Genomic DNA, 18398 nt, shown 5'->3' with positions numbered 1-18398 from the left:
CACTGAAAATTCCGGGCTGGGGTTGTGGCTCAGCGGGGGAGCACTCGCCTAGCACGTATAAGGCCCTGGGTTCAATCCTCAGCACTACATATAAATAAATAAATAAAAACAAAAGTACCGTGTCCAACTAAAACTGAAAAAAAATATAAAAACACTCAAAATTCAACAAGAATGTCAAAACTATATTAAAGTGCTTTTCCCCAAATGCTAATAGCTTAAGAGCATTAAAATAAATCTAGAGCCTTTGTCTGCCCCCGCAAGAAGAACCTCATACCTTAATACAGAAATTGTTAGTACAGTGCACTCCAAACTACAACACCCATAATACGCTTCTAGGTCTGAACTCCAAAGACAAGCGGAAGCCGGGTGGGGCTAGGAATTGTGGGTACACGGAAAAAGTGGGTCTTGACTCGATCTCCCACAATCCTTTTATACTTGCGTCTCTCCGCCAATGCCAGTATTGGATCCCCCCCCCCCCCCCAGAAAGAACAGCCTCCAGCGACCTCAAACTACAATTCCCATGAGGACAAGGGCTTGGTCCCCAGGCTTCCCTGGTGACCAATAACCAATAGGAGGTGGCCCAACGGCCGCTGTGTAGGTGAGAGTACAGCCTTGGGCCGGAGAGCGGGGCCTAGGTGGGCTAGCGCGAAACGCGGAGTGGAGAAGACACTTGTACTGCGTGGGGCGCGGTGAGGGCACTCGAGCCCTGGACCTGCCGCGCCCGCTCGATTTTCCGCAGCTGTTTAAGGAGTAGCGCTTCGGTAGCCGGGGAGCTGGAGGTCAGAGAGGCAGAAAGCCCGATGGCTGTGGCTGGGGACTGTGGGACTGAAGGGGCCTACAAGGAGGGTGCTTCCGGGGCCCGTGTCTTCAGTGCCTAACTCCGCCCAGCTCCGCCTCTGCAGGGGAGGGGGTGTCGGCACCAGGAGGAGGGGGTGAGGATCAGTAACCTCAAGTCTCGGGAGCGCACTCGCGCGCTTTCCTCCACTTCAACTTGCCTATCTTCTTTGTCCATCACAAAGCGGTCCGGGTCCCGCTCCCACCCGCCACCCTGGTTTTTGCCTCTCAAGAGGACCAAAGTTAGGGTTCGTGACAGGGTCTTCCCTAGGCGGCGTCTAGACTCTTTCGTACTGCTTACAGGAGTTGAGTGACCGCTTGCCTGAATTGCAGTTCAAGTTTGGGCATCCACCCCTCCCAATGCAAACATTCCCCATTTTCTCTGGTGGTGTGGGAATTCTTTGCCATGCCCGGGATGTGACTTTCTGTCAAATTTCTCTTTCTACCTCGGTGGTGGGATTAAAAAAAGATCGCCATGTCTTTACCGACCTTTCCAGCCACCCACCCCTTCCCTAACCAGGGCTTTGGAGTGGAAAGGGTTTCCCTTCAGTATCCAGAAGGGACAGGGAACTGACGTCGGAAGGAATCTTGCTTTAAAGAAATAATGTGTTGAATGTTCAGTGCAGTATTCCGGGGAGAGTGAAAGGCAAATTAGACCTATTTAAAAACCCCAGGGGTTTAGAGGATTCCAGCAAAGACCGATAGCACTAATGTTGATGAACATTTAGGGGCACACAAACTTCAGAATAGAGTGACTGTGTGAAACAGACTGTATTCATTATTGTATTGTTACAAACGCAAAAAGTGCTGAGGGGCTAGTGAAAGGACATACTGATAGGGGTTGTGGGGTTAATTTACGGGAGTTCAAGCTTAACCCAGGAAATGCTGAAACCTTGAAACTCAAGTGTCTTTCAGAACAATCCTGGTAGGCTTTTTGAAGGAGGTTAATTTTAATTTGGGCTTCAAAGGAGAAAAGGGGATTTGAAATGAGCAGAGGAGAGAGAAAATGCTTCCTGCTACTGGGGTTGGAGTTTAAGAAAAAGGGATAGAAAAGGGGTCTTTGTGTAACAGGTGGGCTTGCCAGATTGAAATAAGAGGGGAATAGTGTTGAAAAACTTGGGATCATAATAATGTGGCACTTTGAAGAATCCACATAGTTTGAATATTATTCTGTATCAAATAAAATTAAAGACAAAAAAACTAAGATTGGGTGATTTTTCTTTTCATCCTAGGGGAACCTGATTTGAAATCAATTCTTGAAGAACACAAAGAAGTGTGGTGGTATGTTCCAGGTGTGAGTTTAATTTAAATCTAAGAAGAAGCTTGTCTTAGAGACATTTTGTTGGTGGCTATTCTTAGCTACAGTCTGTAGTTCTCAATTTGAAAGCCGCATGGCATAAATTTATTTTCTTAAGACATGCATTTGCTTTCCTTCTTCAGCAGGTAACCTGCAATGTATTCTTCTCATTGGGTGACAATAATGACTGCTATTTATTGAACCCATATAATGTCCCAGGCATCATCATAAGTACTTGTTACATTATCTTAAGTGTCTTACAATGTGTGTACTATTCCAGTTTTTTTTTCCTAGAAGAAAAACTAAAATGCAGAGAGAGTAAACAAATACTTAGTCAATGTCACATAGAATATAAGGAGCTAGTTGGGGTTGTAGTGTACAGATTTCTGACTCTAAAGTCAATGCTCTTCCCACCATGGTTTACTCTGCCGCTGCCGCCGCCTCCTCCTCCTCCTCCTCCTCCTCCTCTTCCTCTTCTTCCTCTTCTTCTTTTTCTTCTTGAATTTCTATTTGTGGTAGAGAGATTATTATGAAGTATAGTTGATCATCCTGGCAGAAATCCAAATGATTCACTTTGAATTTCTATCAGAATGTATCTGCTGTAAAGTAGCTGCCAAAATCAAATTAGCTTAACTACTATTGCAACCATAGCTAATTGTGTCTGCCAAAACTATAGTCAGTATGGCTATTTCTGAATTAGATGATTCTCTTTATAAAATATGTCATGCCTCTGAGTGATTTAGGCCTGGACAGCATTTTGGGTTTTATTTTATTTTAGCTTTTATTTATTTATTTAAATATTATTTTAGTTGTTGATGGACCTTTATTTGCTTATTTATATGTGGTGTTGGGAATCTAACACAATGCCTCACATGTACAAGGCAAGCGCTCCACTGCTGAACTACAACTCCAGCCCCTTGTTTTAGCCTTTTAAAAAAAAAGTGACCTGGGTGATTATATCACCTCCATGACCTCTACCCAAACAACTTGTTGGAGGTACTACAAAGTACAAAGTATGAGCTCTCTCTGGGTCTAGTTGGGGAGATAGGTGCCCACAATTCTTAGGGGTCAGTATGTGGCTGTATAAAAGTAGGACATATTTGTTAAACATTGAGAAATTCAGCATGGCTGGATGAAGATTGTCTGGGAGAAGCAAGGTATAATGGTAGAAGAATCTGGAAAGATACATCAGGGCTGATTTTTGAAGAATCAAATGCAATGCTAAGAAGTTTGGGTATGACCCCCTAGGCCCAGCAGCTCACCAAATGTGGGCATCTGCAAGTGGTGGTTACATTATATTTTTACAAACATTTTAAATTTTATTCATTTTATATTTAAATGTACCTTTTAAAAGATAAATAGAATGAAGGTTAGTTAGGATCTGATTTAATAAAAACAGAAAATTAATCAATCTTAAGGTGCTTTAAAGATAAATATTAAGTCAATAATTATGTGAATATGGTAAAAATCACAAAGTTATATTCAAATAGTCAAAATGTGATAAATACTGTTTATACATAGGCAACCAAAAAACATGAAAGTGTTTTGGAAGAGGGGTTCCATGATCATATTTTCCCATTTGGATATGTCAGTAGGAAGGATGCCTGGAGGGAGACATGACCATTTTAGGAGGTGGGTGCTCTGTTCTATAGAGATGATAAGGATCTGAGAGTAGTGGCACATGAGAACAGAAACAGATTTGAGAAACATTTAAGAGACAGCATTAGTAGGACTTGGTAGATGTGAATAGTATCATATGGGTGTCAACAGAATTTGTTTTTGAAGTCCATATGCACCACTTGTCTGTTATCTTTGTTATTCTACAATAAGTATAATATTACCAAAACATGCTATGTTTATATGTGCATTGATGTAACAGTGGAGGTAATTTTCACTGTTGAAGAGTTGATTTTGATTATACATAATCATTCTTCCTGTCTTATTGAGTATTCTTGAGAGGGTGGATCATGTATTCAAGACACTGATAAAGAATATGAATATGATATGTTACCCCTCACCACACTCATGTGAATGCACACACAAAGCAAGATTAGGCTTCTGGTTTCCACAGGACCCTACACTTACCTCTATTCCAGCTTGCACCACACCGTGTCTGTTTGCATGGATGTTTCTGTCTCTTCCACTAGACTGTGAGCTCCTTGAGGGCAGGGACCAGGTTTCATTCATCTCCATACATGTAGCATCCAGAAACAGCATTTGGTATATAGTAGATAAGGACAATGGGCAGCTGTGAACTATTTTATTTAGAGGCCACATAAGTTCAGATTTGTGATTTATAAAAATCATTTTCTTAGTATTGGTGGAAAATGGATTAGAAGAGAGACAGTGATTATTGGATGTAAAGAATGGACCAACATAGTCACATGAATATAATTCAGGCCCTTGGTAGCACAGAGAACCAAATATCATGACAAGATTACTTGTTAGCTACATTTAGTACTCTTGCTGAATAAAGTAGTAAATAAAATGTCCGTGATTTCATTAGTTAATTTTCTTATTTTTTCCCACTCTTCCTTGGTTATCTTACATTTTTTTTCCCACAATTTACACTTGTTAGGTCTGCCCATTGCTTTGCTCCTTTTGACAAGTTCATGTTGTTCTTGCCCCAATACTTTGCCAGGAAACACTCCTCCTCTCTACCCAAGATTCCATTCTAGGAATCACTCTCAAATCCATCTCCTCCTAGTCAGAGACACTGCTAGTAGAACAGAATTTGATAAAGCCCTTCTGGGGAGCAATTTGTCAAATTATCAGAAATAACCTACCATTCAATTTCTAGGGCTCTGTTTTGAAGAAATAATCACAATGTTTCTAAAAATTCTGCTCCAAGCATGCCTATCCCAGAGTTGTTTACAATAATGGCAAAAAGAAAAGAAGAAAAAAAAAAAAGAACATCTTAAATGTCCAATACTAGGGGTTAGAATGAAACCAATTGTGGTTCATCTATAGAATGAATTTTTAAGTAGCTATGTAAGTTCATATTACTAAAGTATATTTAATGATATGGAAATTTGTTTATAATATGTTAAGACAAAATTCAGGTCATAAAACTGTCAGTACAGAGTGGTAGATTCCAGTTTCAATACATGCACATATCCCACACACACCATACACATCTGTGTATACACAGAAAAAATTCCTGAAGTGTTGAGTACACATAAAAATATTAATAAGGGTTTGTTATAAAAGGTAAGATTATGTATGACTTCTATTTTAACCTTTTGCATATTTTAATTGTCTAATCTTTTACAATTATATATTTGTTATTACTTTTTTTAAAAGAGAGAGAGAGAGAGAGAGAGAAAGAAAGAATTTTAATATCTATTTTTTAGTTTTCGGCGGACGCAACATCTTTGTTTTTTGTATGTGGTGCTGAGGCTGGAACCCGGACCGCATGCATGCCAGGCAAGCGCGCTACCGCTTGAGCCACATCCCCAGCCCCAATATTTGTTATTTTTTTAATTATCTATTTTTTCCCTGTGTCTACCCCTATTTCCATTGCCTTAATGTAGGTCATATGTAGGCTTCACATCTAGCTTGGTTTACCATTGGCTCCAGCCTGCCTCCCTTCTAATCCATTTTCCACCAATACTGATAAAATGATTTTTATAAATCACAAATCTGAACTTATGTGGCCTCTAAATAAAATAGTTCATGGCTCCCCATTGTCCTTAGGATAATATCCAAACTTCTTAAACTGGCTTATAAAACCTTTGAAAATGAGCTCCCTGCTTTCCTTTCCAGCATCAGTTTTTCCTCCTACAATTTATCTTGGGATCTGATGCCAGTGCCAAACACATAACAGGCATTTAGTTCATGTTAGCCAAATGCTGATGTGAATTATATGAGTAAACATTTGTGTGCCAGGCAATCTACTGGTATTTAATTTACTCCTCAGAATAAAAATATTAAATACATATAATAGTTATTCCTATTTTACAAATGAGGAAGACTGATTTCAATAAGTAAAACTAAGAAAAGTTATCATAATAAAGAGCATTGTTTAAAGAAAAAAATCAAAGTCCCCTGTTGTACCTCAGCAATCTTCATTTTCCTACAATCCCTGCTGGTCTTTGTCAGCATGAATACAGACTTTGTACATTCCCTTGGGTAAGTTATATGTGACCACAATATAACAAGAACAGCCTCAGACTGACACAATCTTACCATGTTATGGATCACATTGTGCTAAAGTACAAAAATCATTCCTTTGTGTATTTAACACTTCATGCAAGAGAGATGGACTAGCTCCAATTGCTGTGTTTTTCTTTTGGTTTTGAGATTCTGTGTTGGGATGGGGATGTCAGCAGAGAGCTACAGAAAACTGTGATAGAATTGAATGTACAGGAAACAATGTGTCTCATGGGAGCTGATGTCATTGGTTAATTTATTTTTTAAAATGTCATGTAGATGTATTTTTCAGCAATCTGTCCCCAGGGAAGACCTTGGTTGAATTCCACAGTTAATCCTATTTACAGAATACAGCCCATGTGTGCACTATATTCTTGCATTGTTAAGTGATCTTACACCTATATAGTGGATTACCATAATGGCATACAATTGAATGAATGTAGGATATCATATTTTCTCTACAGAAGTGTATAAGTGATCATATTGTCACTTAGGACCCTAAAGTGCGATCTTTCCTTCATTTTCCTCACAGATAGTATCCATTTTAATAATAAAAATTAAATGATCTCTAAAGGACAGAAGTTCTAAGCGTGAATCATCTGAATAAACTGATATTATTTCTTAAGAAATTATCCCTTTTAAATATTCTAAAAGAATCTGTGGTTCTCCTGTTCCATGAACAAATGAGTGGAATACAGAAATCATAATTAGGGTTTCAAATCATTCTATAAATTATTGTAGGCTTACTATGTGAAATATACACTAGATATTCAAAAATACCTCCTTTTAATGCCGGAGAAAGAGAAAACACATACACACACACACACACACACACATACACACACGAATGAATATTCAAGATTAAATGAAAGAAAGAAGATTTTAACAAGCAGACCCAACATCTAAGTAAAAATTTACTCAGCTGAAAATTGGGCTGTGTGCCAATGGGAATGTATTCATCTTCCCCTCCTCCCTCTTTCCTTTATGGGACATCTAGGCAAAAATGATCCACCAGATAACTGATAAGCAAATGATCTACTTCTCTGTTTACAAACAGTATGAGAGAAGGAACAGTGACTTTCTGTGCATCCAGCTCTGTACAAACCTGGTGGTGATATTGTGAGAGTTATGACTGTGTCAGCTTTTCCAGGGTTTCTGTCTCTGCTGCAGAGATTTGGCAGACACCTCAGACAAATTTTATGTCTCTTAAATCTTCCTCAAGCTTGGCTTGGCTTTTAGATTTATATGTACAAAAAAGTGAAGTGTTTACCAGTTTGACATTTTTGAAGATCAAGACAGACTATGTTTTTTTTTTTTTTTTAATTCAACATACACCTCTGTTTAATGTATAGAAAGGACTAATTGCTTTTTGTTATTTGTTTAAAACAGCCTTGATGTTTACTTTTCAGAAGTGGCTACTGATTATGTCTAAACATTTATATTCCAGTCCTCAGTGTTACTTCCTCTATTTCTTGCCTGCAAAGTATAATGTTTTGCTGAAGTCTTAATTTTCCTTTTTTTGCTTTTACTAATAATGCAGTATAAAGCATTGTAAGCTGGGAGGTATGATGAAACAGATTGACAATCTAGAAAGAAAAAGGAGATATTTTTATTTGTTGTCAGCTTTGCCTCCCTTTTCTTTTTTGGTGCTCTGTTTTTCAGTGGTCTTTTAAAAATATTATTTCTTGGCATAAAAATCATAAATGAAAATAAGAATTGGAAAACATTCAGTGACTACCCATTTACAGGGATGATTCAAATCAAATGAAAGTTTGGCTGAAATTCAAAAGGGTTGAAACACTGTATGGAGAACGTTATATAAACAGCATTGCTTCAGTGGTGACCTGTGAAAGATAAAGATGGGGAAATCCCCAGTAAGGGCCCTTTCTCCAGCTGCTCTTTTTATTAGCAACAACTGCCAGTGAGAATTTCCTGGGATAGAAACTGTTATGTGGTAAGGCCCCATGACTTGTTCTCCTATCATTTCTTCTACAGCTGGGTCCTCCAACATACTTCACTATGATTATTTTGGTCAATCACATAAGATTCTAATTTTCACATTTCAGGAGACACTGAGTTTGAAATCAAGGGACATTTAATGTTCAAACTCATTCATTCAGTAGATATTGAGTACACATATAGGACCAGACCTTATGCTAAGCACTGAGGATATAGTAAGGAATTAGATGTAATCCCTGCCTATTCTTAAGGAGCTCATATTCTAGTGAGGGGGATAGGTGGACACTCAAGCAAGTTATCATATTCTAATGTGAAAAGGGCTCAAATAGAGATGTATGGACCAGGTGCCCTGTGGACATGGTGGAGGGGATTACTGCTGGAGTGGGAAACTTACAGACCAGACTAATTGTGCTGACTCATAAAGAATGAGTGGGCATTGCCTAAACTCTAGGTAGACAGAATGGTGTTAGGCAAAGATTCCAAGCAGAGGGACCATTAACATACAAGAAAGTCACATGAAAAAATAGATAGTTTAAAATAAGGTAAGATACTGTATGTGAGGCACTGGGAATGTGGGAAGAAGGATATGAATTTGGAAAGATGTCCCATGGCCAGTTAGAAAAGGAAGAAACATGCTAAGAAACATGGCTATTGTCCTATTGATAGGGGTGACCCAGCACATGGTTTGAAAGAGGGGAATAACATGATTGTATTGGAGGATGGGCTTTATGGAGGGGGGATACAGGATACAGAGTAGGTCCACTTTCTAATTTGGTAGTCTTTGAGAGGTTTTATCCTAATCACTTGCCATTGTTCAACAATGCCATTTTTGTTAGGTTCTCTTTTAATATACAGAGGTCACTTTGAATAATTGTTTCCTTCTGCACAGAGGCCATATTTTCCTGTACTCCTTTACATGCTACTTAGCTGAATATTCATTTTTTGCAATTCAAATCAGTGATCCCAGCACTAATTGGGATTTGATTATCACGAAGGAAATCAGTTTCAGAGCAATAGCTTCATTGCAGAAACATTATATTTATTGCTTGCTGAGTCAACAGGGCCAAGGCAGGCACTGGTCAGCTCTCTGTGGGGTCCAAAGGAGAGAAAGAGAGAGAGGCTGAAGAAATGTCAGGAAGTATTTGAAAAATACATAGCATCCAGAATGTCAAAAATCCCCATTGTTCATGTCCAGATATGGGAAGTAAGTATAAGGGCTAGAAGTATATAAATATAAAACAAATACATGTTGAAGGTAATTTGTACATTCTGGCCAATCAGTTTTAGATTATTCTCTTTCTCTGACTCAGACACTATAAATGGCTTCCTATTATTCAAACTCTTCAGCCTGACATTCTCTGCAATCTGGCTCTAACCTACCTTTCCGATATTTATACTTCTCTCTTAGAATTCTGGTCCAGCCATTTACTCTTTGAGATATTGGTTGGCATTCCCTCACCTACCCTGTGAGCTTGCTAAGGGCAGGAGCTATGTTTTTTTACCTCTTTAGGTTCTCCCAAGTACCTAGCATATAGCAGGACACCCAAAGCACCAAGGGTTGATTACCATTGTCCCCCACCCTTATTTCCAACATACCTACTATTATTGACCTAATACCCTCTGTACTAAAAATGTTTACTGAGACATTATGTGAAAGGGCTAATTGTTCAACAAACTTTTTTTTTTTTTTTGGTACTAGGGATTTAACCCAGGGATACTTAACCACTGAGCCACATCTCCATCTCTTTTTATTTTTTATTTTGTGGCAGGGTCTCACTAAGTTTCTTAGGGCCTCACTAAATTGCTGAGGCTGGCTTTGAATTTGTGATCTTGCTGCCTCAGTCTCCCGAGTCACTGGGATTACAGATGTGCACCCCCATGTCTAGAAACAAACTAACTTTCAGAAAGTTGCAAGAATCACATAAGAAGTCTTATGTACCATTCACTCAGATTCACCAGTTTTTACTATTTTTCCCTGTTTGCCTTATGGTTCTCTATATAAATATGATTATTTTGTTCTGAAGCATTTGCATTTGAATAAGCCATATCCTTTACCCCTCTCCTTTTTAAACCTTTTATTATGAAATTTTCAAATATATAGACAAAAAAGTTGAAAAACTATAATGAACACACAGATGCTCATCATTTAGATTTTATAATTGACATCTTCTTATACTTGTTTTTTATGACCAATCTATCCATTTATCTATCTTATGCATTTCAAATTGAGTTACAATGCCAATACTTTCTGAATTCTGCATATTATTAACTAGATGAACAAACTATTTTGTCTTCTGAATCAACCAAAGCATTCAGTCATACCTGCACTGGCTATGTTGCCAGAACTCTGGTCTATGTTTGTGTCTGAAATCTTTTTGACCATGGAACATGTTCTTTTATCAAAAATTTTGAAAGGCCCTCCATCTCACCTTGTGTAGCACCAGGAATATGTTTCATACATACCAGTTGATGCTGATGAACAGACACAGAGCTAAAAAGCCAGGAAAGAAACACAATAAAACCAGAATAAACTGGAGGAAGAGGAGAAAAAAGGAGTAAGTGAGAAGGCCACAGGCACATGGGAGGAAGTGAAGCCAGGGCTTGAAGCACCAGGGGAAGAAGGATGCCTCAGACATTCAGTACTTCTATCTCCTACTTCCCACACCTCTCTTTATAAGGATAGGTTCCCAGAAACTAGGGACGATTGCTGCTTAGCAGAGCACATGACAACTCTCCTTGTTACCTCTTAGGTACCACCAATTAATTATTCATGTTGCTTCATGAGTATGCAATTCAACCATAAGATATAGTTTGGCTTTGGAGGGTGTAGGTAGGCTACTGAAAATCTCTTTCAAACTCCATGTTACAGCCAAAGAGCACTTGAGTTCGATGAATACTAGTTTCCTTTTTCCTTATAATCTTTCTTTTTTTTTTTTTGCTTATAAATACAAGGATAACTTTAATCTGCATTATTGAACACTTGTTTTGTACTGAGTATTATGCTAGTTGCTATCACATCATTGATACTTTCCAATAACCTGATAATGTAGTGTTCATTCTCCATTTGCCAGATAAGAAAATTTGAGCCTTGGTATGGTCTTTTCCATAAGCCAGAATTCAGAAAATTCAAGACTGTCTAACTCCAGAGCCTGGTAGCTGTAACCATTGTACAACACTGTCAGATGACATTTAAAAAAAGCCAACCAAGTATAAACTCAAGGAAGCCTACTTTCACTGTAGGGAACTCAGAATGTGACATATTCACTAAGCAAGTCCAATTTGGATCACTGAATCAAGAAATAAGTATGTCTTTAATCATTAGAATGTTGGCATAGTAATGGATTCAGATTGTTTGAGTTCAAATCCCAGTTCTAGTTCCGCCACTAACCAGTCAAGTGACTGTCACAGTCATTTAACATCAGTTAGCCTGAGTTTTCTTGTTTATAAAATATAGCATATAGCTGTATGGTGGGGACCCATTAAAACAGTTAATGTGGGGCTAGGGCTGTATGTGGGGCTGTAGCTCAGTGCTTGCCTAGCACATGTGAGGCACTGGGTTTGATACTCAGCACCACATAAAAATAAATAAATAAACAAACAAATATAATGTGTCTACCTACAATTTAAAAATATTTTTATGTAAAATCCCATACCACACCTGGCATGCAATAGATGTTCAGCATATTCTAGATCACTCTCATTCTTTTCTTTTTTTTTTTTTTTTTTTTTTTTTTTTTTTTGTGGGGACCAGACTTCTTACCTGTAGCTTTCACTTGAGGAAAATGAACTGTTCCTGAAACATTTTTTTGAGGGTTGATTATTCCCAAGGCTGAACAAGAACAGTTGCCAACTCTCATGTGAACTATATTTCAAAATAAGGTAGAAACATGAACCCTAGGAGGATTCAGGTGGTCCATTTCTCTGCTTCCTGGAAATTAGGGCCAAATTGTGATAATCTATTTTGGCACTAGACTAAATTTTACAATTGGCATGGACTATTAGATTTGGATATTGGCAAATCCATCCCAGCATTTCAAGGCAAGCAAGCTGAGGCAATGAGAGAAGTGACTTGAATAGTTTCAAACAGTGAAAAAAATTAGTAGAGCTCAATTCTCCTGACTCCTTTTCCAGTGTTCTTTCTTTGGTTCATCTATGGGTTCTCCAGCAAGCGAAACCAAGCCTTGAAGTGTGATCTTCACAAGAGCTGGAACTGTTTGGACTCTCAGGGATTGGTACAGTTTGATTGATTCAGAAAATATGAAGCTTTGTTCTGGTTCAAATCATTTCAATAGTTTTTTTTTTATTGCATTCAAACTGTTAACAATTCTTTTTTGTTTGAGGTTTAGCAAATTAGTGTTTTTTCTCCCTGTTTAGGTTCATGGTTTGGTTCAAATTCTTGGTCCTTTGAAATCTTCCTTTGGGATTTTTGTTTTTGACAAAAATACTCAGAATCCAAGGTGGCTAATGACAGGAATTCATTTGAAAAGATCAGTCATGCTTGGTGACAGCTTTGTGGAGGAGCTTGGGTGGTTTAGGAAACCATTAGTGCTTACATTATGGAACCTGACATTAGGATAAAGAAATATTGCAACAGTTTTTGGTGTTTATGTTTGTGTATTTTTATCAGGATGCTCTGATGCTTTTGTTTCTATTCTTGCCAATCTGGGTTGAAACTGCTGCCTCCACCTCATTGCATTTTGGGACTCTGTCAGTCATTTTCTTTATATGAGCCTAATATTTTGACTATGGGAAAGAAACTAACTAAAATTGTCTTCCCTGTCCTTTTCCCTTTACTTTGGACCTTCTGAGGAATTTGGGGAATGTCAATTTTAAGCTTAAATTTGTGGAGTTAGTTGCAATTCTCAAAGGCAGAGCAGCATAATCCTGCAATACAGCCTTTGTTTCTTCTTTTACTACTGTGAAAGTCTAGGGTAGGCCCCCCTTGCAGAACCTGAAATTGGGCTAACACCTTTCCTAGTGGCCCATAATGCCACAGGTGAAGCTGTGGTAGAGAGTTGTAGTGATGAGGCCTCTGAAGAATTGTATCCTGCCTGCTTGGCTTTCTGCATGCCACAGGATAGCAAGTTCTGATGCTAGGGCTGCCAGTACCTTTTCGAATTTTTAACTGTTTACCTAAACAGATAGAAAGCTAGAGTTGCAGCTGTGGTAGTAAAGGGGCTATTCCTAATATCTTTCTTTCTAAGAGGAGGTGAGATTTGGGATGAACCTAGCAAGTATATTTCTGATTAGAAAGTTAGTTCTCACTTTAGATTCATTCTCTTTATTCTTCCCTCTCCTTCCTCTCTTCTCTGTTCTCTTCACCTCTCTTCACTTCTTTCCTCCTAGCTCCTCCTTCTCTTCCCCATTTTATTGGCTCATTTAGTCTTAGCTACCAGTCACTTAATGCTTTGTGATTCACAGAATCCATTTTCTCCATTGATTTAACATAGATTTTGGATATATATTTTAATGGCATTTTCAGTAGTGGCAATGATACTCAAAAGGGCAATTAGGAAAAAAAGTTTTCTTTCTTCTTTCAAGAATTGAACTAAGCACTTGCTTGAGGACACAAATCGCACTGGAGGGGGCCAAGAGGAGCTGACATCTGATATTTCTGTTATACCCCCACAATTTTTTTGGTTGCTTCAGATTTGGTCCATGTGGATAGACACACACTTGGGTAACCATCATACAGATGGAAATCAGGACATGTGGGATTTGGCTGAACCAAAGGTCTTCAAATATTGCCTGGATCATTTAGTGCCCCAGGTGTGGCCACCCCAGGACTTCGTGTACTAAAATTGTGTCCCAGCTTAAGCCAGCTGGTCACTGTATATATAGTATCAAGGCAGCTTGGAGTCTCATAAAGCATGACTTTGGATTTTTACCTTTTGGATTTAGATTTAGCTAATCAATTCAAATCCTTTCTCATACACTGGACAGAGAGGATGTACCAGGTAAATAGAAAGATTTAACAAAAGGAGATGCTTGACCCATAGTTTGCATCCTAGATGGGGTATAATACCAGAACATATAAAGAAAAATAATAATACCATACAACTGTATATCCCTTTATAATTGGCAAAAGTCTTTTCATATCCATTATCTCATTAACTTTCATAATAATCCCATGAAGCAATCAAGATAAGTAGTATTATCTCCAATTTATAAATGAGGGAACTTAGGCTCAGAGAAGTTAAGTGACTCATCCAGGATCATACAGCTAGAAAGATATAAAACTGTAACCTGAACTCAGGTTTCCTGATACCCACTCCCAATGCTCCTTCGATTCTGTCATGTTCCCTCCCTAAGAAACTATCTGCTTTTTGTTCCTACTCATGATTAAATTTAAAGTATGTCTGCAAATGTGCTTCCATTTATCAGATGAGTAAAACTGAAGCATTTACAGGTAAAGTGACTTCTTATAACTAACAAGTGGATCCTTCATTGAGCACTTGGCTTTTTACCTTGACTTTAACTGAACTATTTTTAGGTATCCATACATTTTTTTTCAGTGTTAAATATATGCAGGAAAGTTGTGTGATCCACTGATTATAGGTGTGAAAGCTGCACCTGGGGAATGGGAATAGGGATGAAAAGTTAGCTTAAAATAATTAGCTTCTTGCTTTTTCGTTAAGAGATGTCATGTTCAATAGAATTTAATTTCTTTATACTTCCTTTGCTTCCAGCCTTTTAAATACAATTCTTTAGGGGAAATTAGCAAATATTCATTCTGAATGTTGATTTCCCAGGAACAAGGGTAGCCAGAGGAAAGAGAAATTGGAGGGGTGACTTTCTGTGCCCTGTAAGAGTGGGCAAGCTTTATTTTGTTTAGAGCTGCGAGCTAAGATTTCTTCTAAGGCATGCAAATCGTAAAGTTCTGATTTGTCAACTGCATGCTGTTTCTTTAGGCACTGATGTATGAAATCCCGAACGAATTCTCCGATGAACATACTGCTAATTGCTTCTCCACCTGCTCTCCAACCTCCTCTACCCCACCCCCTCCACTCCCAATTCAGCCTATAAGTGTCCGTCATTGGAGATGGATGGTGACACATGCAGTAATAGCAATTCATAAAAGCCAGTTCCAGCCCTTGTCTTCAAGGCTCCTGGATTTTCCACTGCCTGCTTTTGTGTAAGTGAAGTGGATGGAAGTGCTACTGGCATCAGAATCCACCTCCCTATGCTCCGTTGCTAGAGCTCAGTTGCTCGGCTGGAGCTGAGCTAAACAGAAGCATCGGATCTGAGCTGAATTGTGGCTTTTTTTTTCCTCAGTGGGGAGGTGGGTTAGGGATAGTGTGTAGTGGGGATTTGGGGTGCTTTGGATTTTCTTTTTGTGGAAAGAAGAGGGTAAAGAGAGAATAACTCACAGTAGGATACAACGTGAAACTGTTCCCCGAAGAGTGTCACAATGTTCCTGGTACAATATACAGGTATAGTATGTTTCATTTTATCTGAAATTTCCCTTTTGTTTCAAAGTGCATTTCTCTCTCTTTTTTTTTCCTCGCAGTTCAACTGTACTGAAGGACAAATAGGATTCTAATGAGCTAAACAAAATAGCTGCATAAAATATGCCTGCCCCTAGCTATAATGTTAGTAGCAGATTGCTGGGTAAAAGCTGGGTTTTCTGTTAAATTGGTAGTCCCGATCCCTAAATTGTGCACGCTTCTCTGCTGTTTTGTTGTATTGAATTTCTCAAGTCTTAGGTCTGCAACTGGTAGTATGTGATACAGCTTAGAGTGTTTGCACAGAAGACACAGTGCTTTGGAAGCAAAAAGCAAATTTTAAACACTTAGTTTATTGTGCTTCTCTTGAGTTTTTTAACTCCTGCTTTTATTAATTGGTTGTGTAGATTTGTCATATGGATAAGAGTGAGAAAACTTCAAATAGGAAGCATTCCAGAGCACATCTGTTTGGTAAATTTTATTTATTTTCATTTCATTATTAAATTCAGGTTGATGAACATTATATATTATTGTTTGTTTATTCTCCTGCTAGAGGAAAAGTGTTGGAAACAGCAAGGCTAAAAATGCCAGCCTCAAACCATCTGTATTATAAAATATCATTGGATCAGAAGTGTCCCTTAAGTATTCTTGTAGGCTGTTAGAAAAATACTGGTCCATAATAATGAAAAACTTAAAGACTCTGATCAGATATTTGTGAACATTTTTCGAAAAGCTTCTTATACAGCAGTTAGATGGAAAGAAAGGACCCTTGCAAATGAAAAACTCTGAGAAAGTTTCACTTTCTTGCAAACAGAATGGAACAGAAGCTTAGTTTCTCCAAACACATGTTTTGATAAGTTTGAATATCATTTATTGTCAAGGACTTTCATCTCCATTCTTGCTTTATTATCCTTAAAATATTGTGTTCCTGTGCTAAAGAGCTAAAAGATCATGTTCTGTTTTGATGTGTGGTTTGACAGTTGATTTCACTCCTCATTAATTGGACAGCATACAGATGATGTGGAGAAGTGAGTGAGTGACAATATTTCAAGGTTACGTTGAAGAGCATACAGTGAACCTTAGTGCCTGGACCAACAGCTGCTGAATTGAATTGTCTGCAATTAAAGCAACAGCAGGTTTGTGTAGTCTCCATGCAGCCCGTTTATTTGAATTTATAGCTTTGGTTTCTTCTTTGGGTATCAGTTGGTTTGCTTTGCTAAGTGTTGGAAAGTTGTGCTTGCTGGGTGTCTTCTCTATACTCCAATGCATGCTTGACTCTGGAAGAGCCATCTCTGTATGTTTGATTGTGAGAAGTTGTTAAGATTTTTCTCATCTGGTTAAAACCACAGACTGTCTTATTTTTTTCCACTACAAAATTAAATAGATATATTCTTATGGAAAATATTGTTTTGTTCAATAAATAGAGGTTTCTCATGGACTGATGTTACTGGTTTAAGTTTCTGTCAGTGAAAAATACTGGATTTTGTTATGCTACTGAATTACTTCGAAAAACTTCTCTATAATAATAAAAATGTTTATGTTAAAATACTTGATGACATTATCTCCTTGCCATCTCTCAATCCCAAGGTGACCTAATGAATAACATGAAACCCAAATAGGTGACTTTTGTGATTGAATTTTATTTGTGTGTCAATAGTGAATACATATTTAATTTCTTAATGGTTTTAACCTACTAAAATTATAATTACAATATAATTGTTGGTTATTGAATCACAGTAAATGTTGTATGAATCATTTATACAGTGATTTAACATAGACTGTCTTAGTTTGTCCTTATAACAATCCGGGTGACAACAGTAGTGATATGATCTCATCTTATAAGTAAGAAAACTGAGATTCAGAGGATAAGTAACTGGCCTGATGTCTCACATCTAATAAGTGACAAGACTGAATTCATAGGTTATAGCATCTGATTAAAAATCTGTAGTTTTTACTTTCTTACATGACACTGTCTCTCAGATGATGAGATCAGGGTAAATTTGACTTATGTTACTAGTCAAGAAGACTAAATTGAGTTATTTACTAAAAAAATATATTATTTGATAGAACTGTAGGGATTGTTTTCAGAACTATTTTAATCCAACATTTATTTTAAGTACCTTCCAGATTAATTTTTATAGATGCTTAAGATACACTAGTATTTTGATTAATGTATACATCAATATGAATGAAAATAGAAATTTGAAGTTTTGGGGAAAGAAAATGTTGTCTAATACAAAAGGCAATGTGAAATATTTTCTTTCTAAAAAAGCTAATTGATTTCAGTATTCTGCTCAGTGATCTTATAAGATTGTTTTTATTAATGTGTGTATATTTTAAAATATTCTGGCCATGAGTGTCAAGCACTGTTTTTAAAATTAGAACATTCTGTTCAGATCAAATGAAAAATATAGCTAGTTCAGTTTCACTCCTTTTTCCTCTTTGTTTCTTTTTCTCTCTCGTCAGCCTTTCCATCTTTTTATATTCTCAATGGTTTCTCACTTTTAAATTCATTACTTTTAAGGAAAAATTTTACTTTCTGTCCTACTGAAAAAGGGACTATTATTTAAAGCTGCACTATCAATTCTGCAAATGAACCCAGGTATTTGAGTAACTCCTACTAGGTCTCTAGAAAAACTTTTTGTAAAACCTCTTAGGACAAATGGAATTTTAAAGAAGGAAAACTCTTCTACAGCATTTGACAATATCTG

General features: G+C 37.5%; 1 protein-coding gene across 7 annotated transcripts in view; it reads left to right on the top strand.

Moving 5' to 3' along the window:
- Positions 1-503: 503 nt before the first annotated feature.
- The window catches only part of Enox2 (ecto-NOX disulfide-thiol exchanger 2), a 316931-nt gene continuing 299036 nt past the window's right edge, over positions 504-18398 (top strand). For 3 of the 7 annotated variants that reach the window (XM_077106348.1, XM_077106345.1, XM_077106344.1), the window contains exons 1-2: positions 504-779; positions 2067-2126. Coding sequence is in view for 2 of the 7 variants with exons in the window: in XM_077106343.1 (XP_076962458.1) it covers positions 15654-15675 (22 nt within the window). In the remaining 5 variants the exon portion in view is untranslated. Of the gene's footprint in view, positions 780-2066; positions 2127-15616; positions 15676-18398 lie in introns of those variants that run through there. The other 4 variants (XM_077106343.1, XM_077106342.1, XM_077106346.1 and 1 more) reach the window with 3 other exon arrangements.

This window comes from Callospermophilus lateralis, chromosome X (assembly GCF_048772815.1).
Source record: "Callospermophilus lateralis isolate mCalLat2 chromosome X, mCalLat2.hap1, whole genome shotgun sequence".
Taxonomy (NCBI): Eukaryota; Metazoa; Chordata; class Mammalia; order Rodentia; family Sciuridae; genus Callospermophilus; species Callospermophilus lateralis.
The sequence above is the reverse complement of the archived record's forward strand: the minus strand, read 5'-3'. Positions and strand labels throughout refer to the sequence as shown.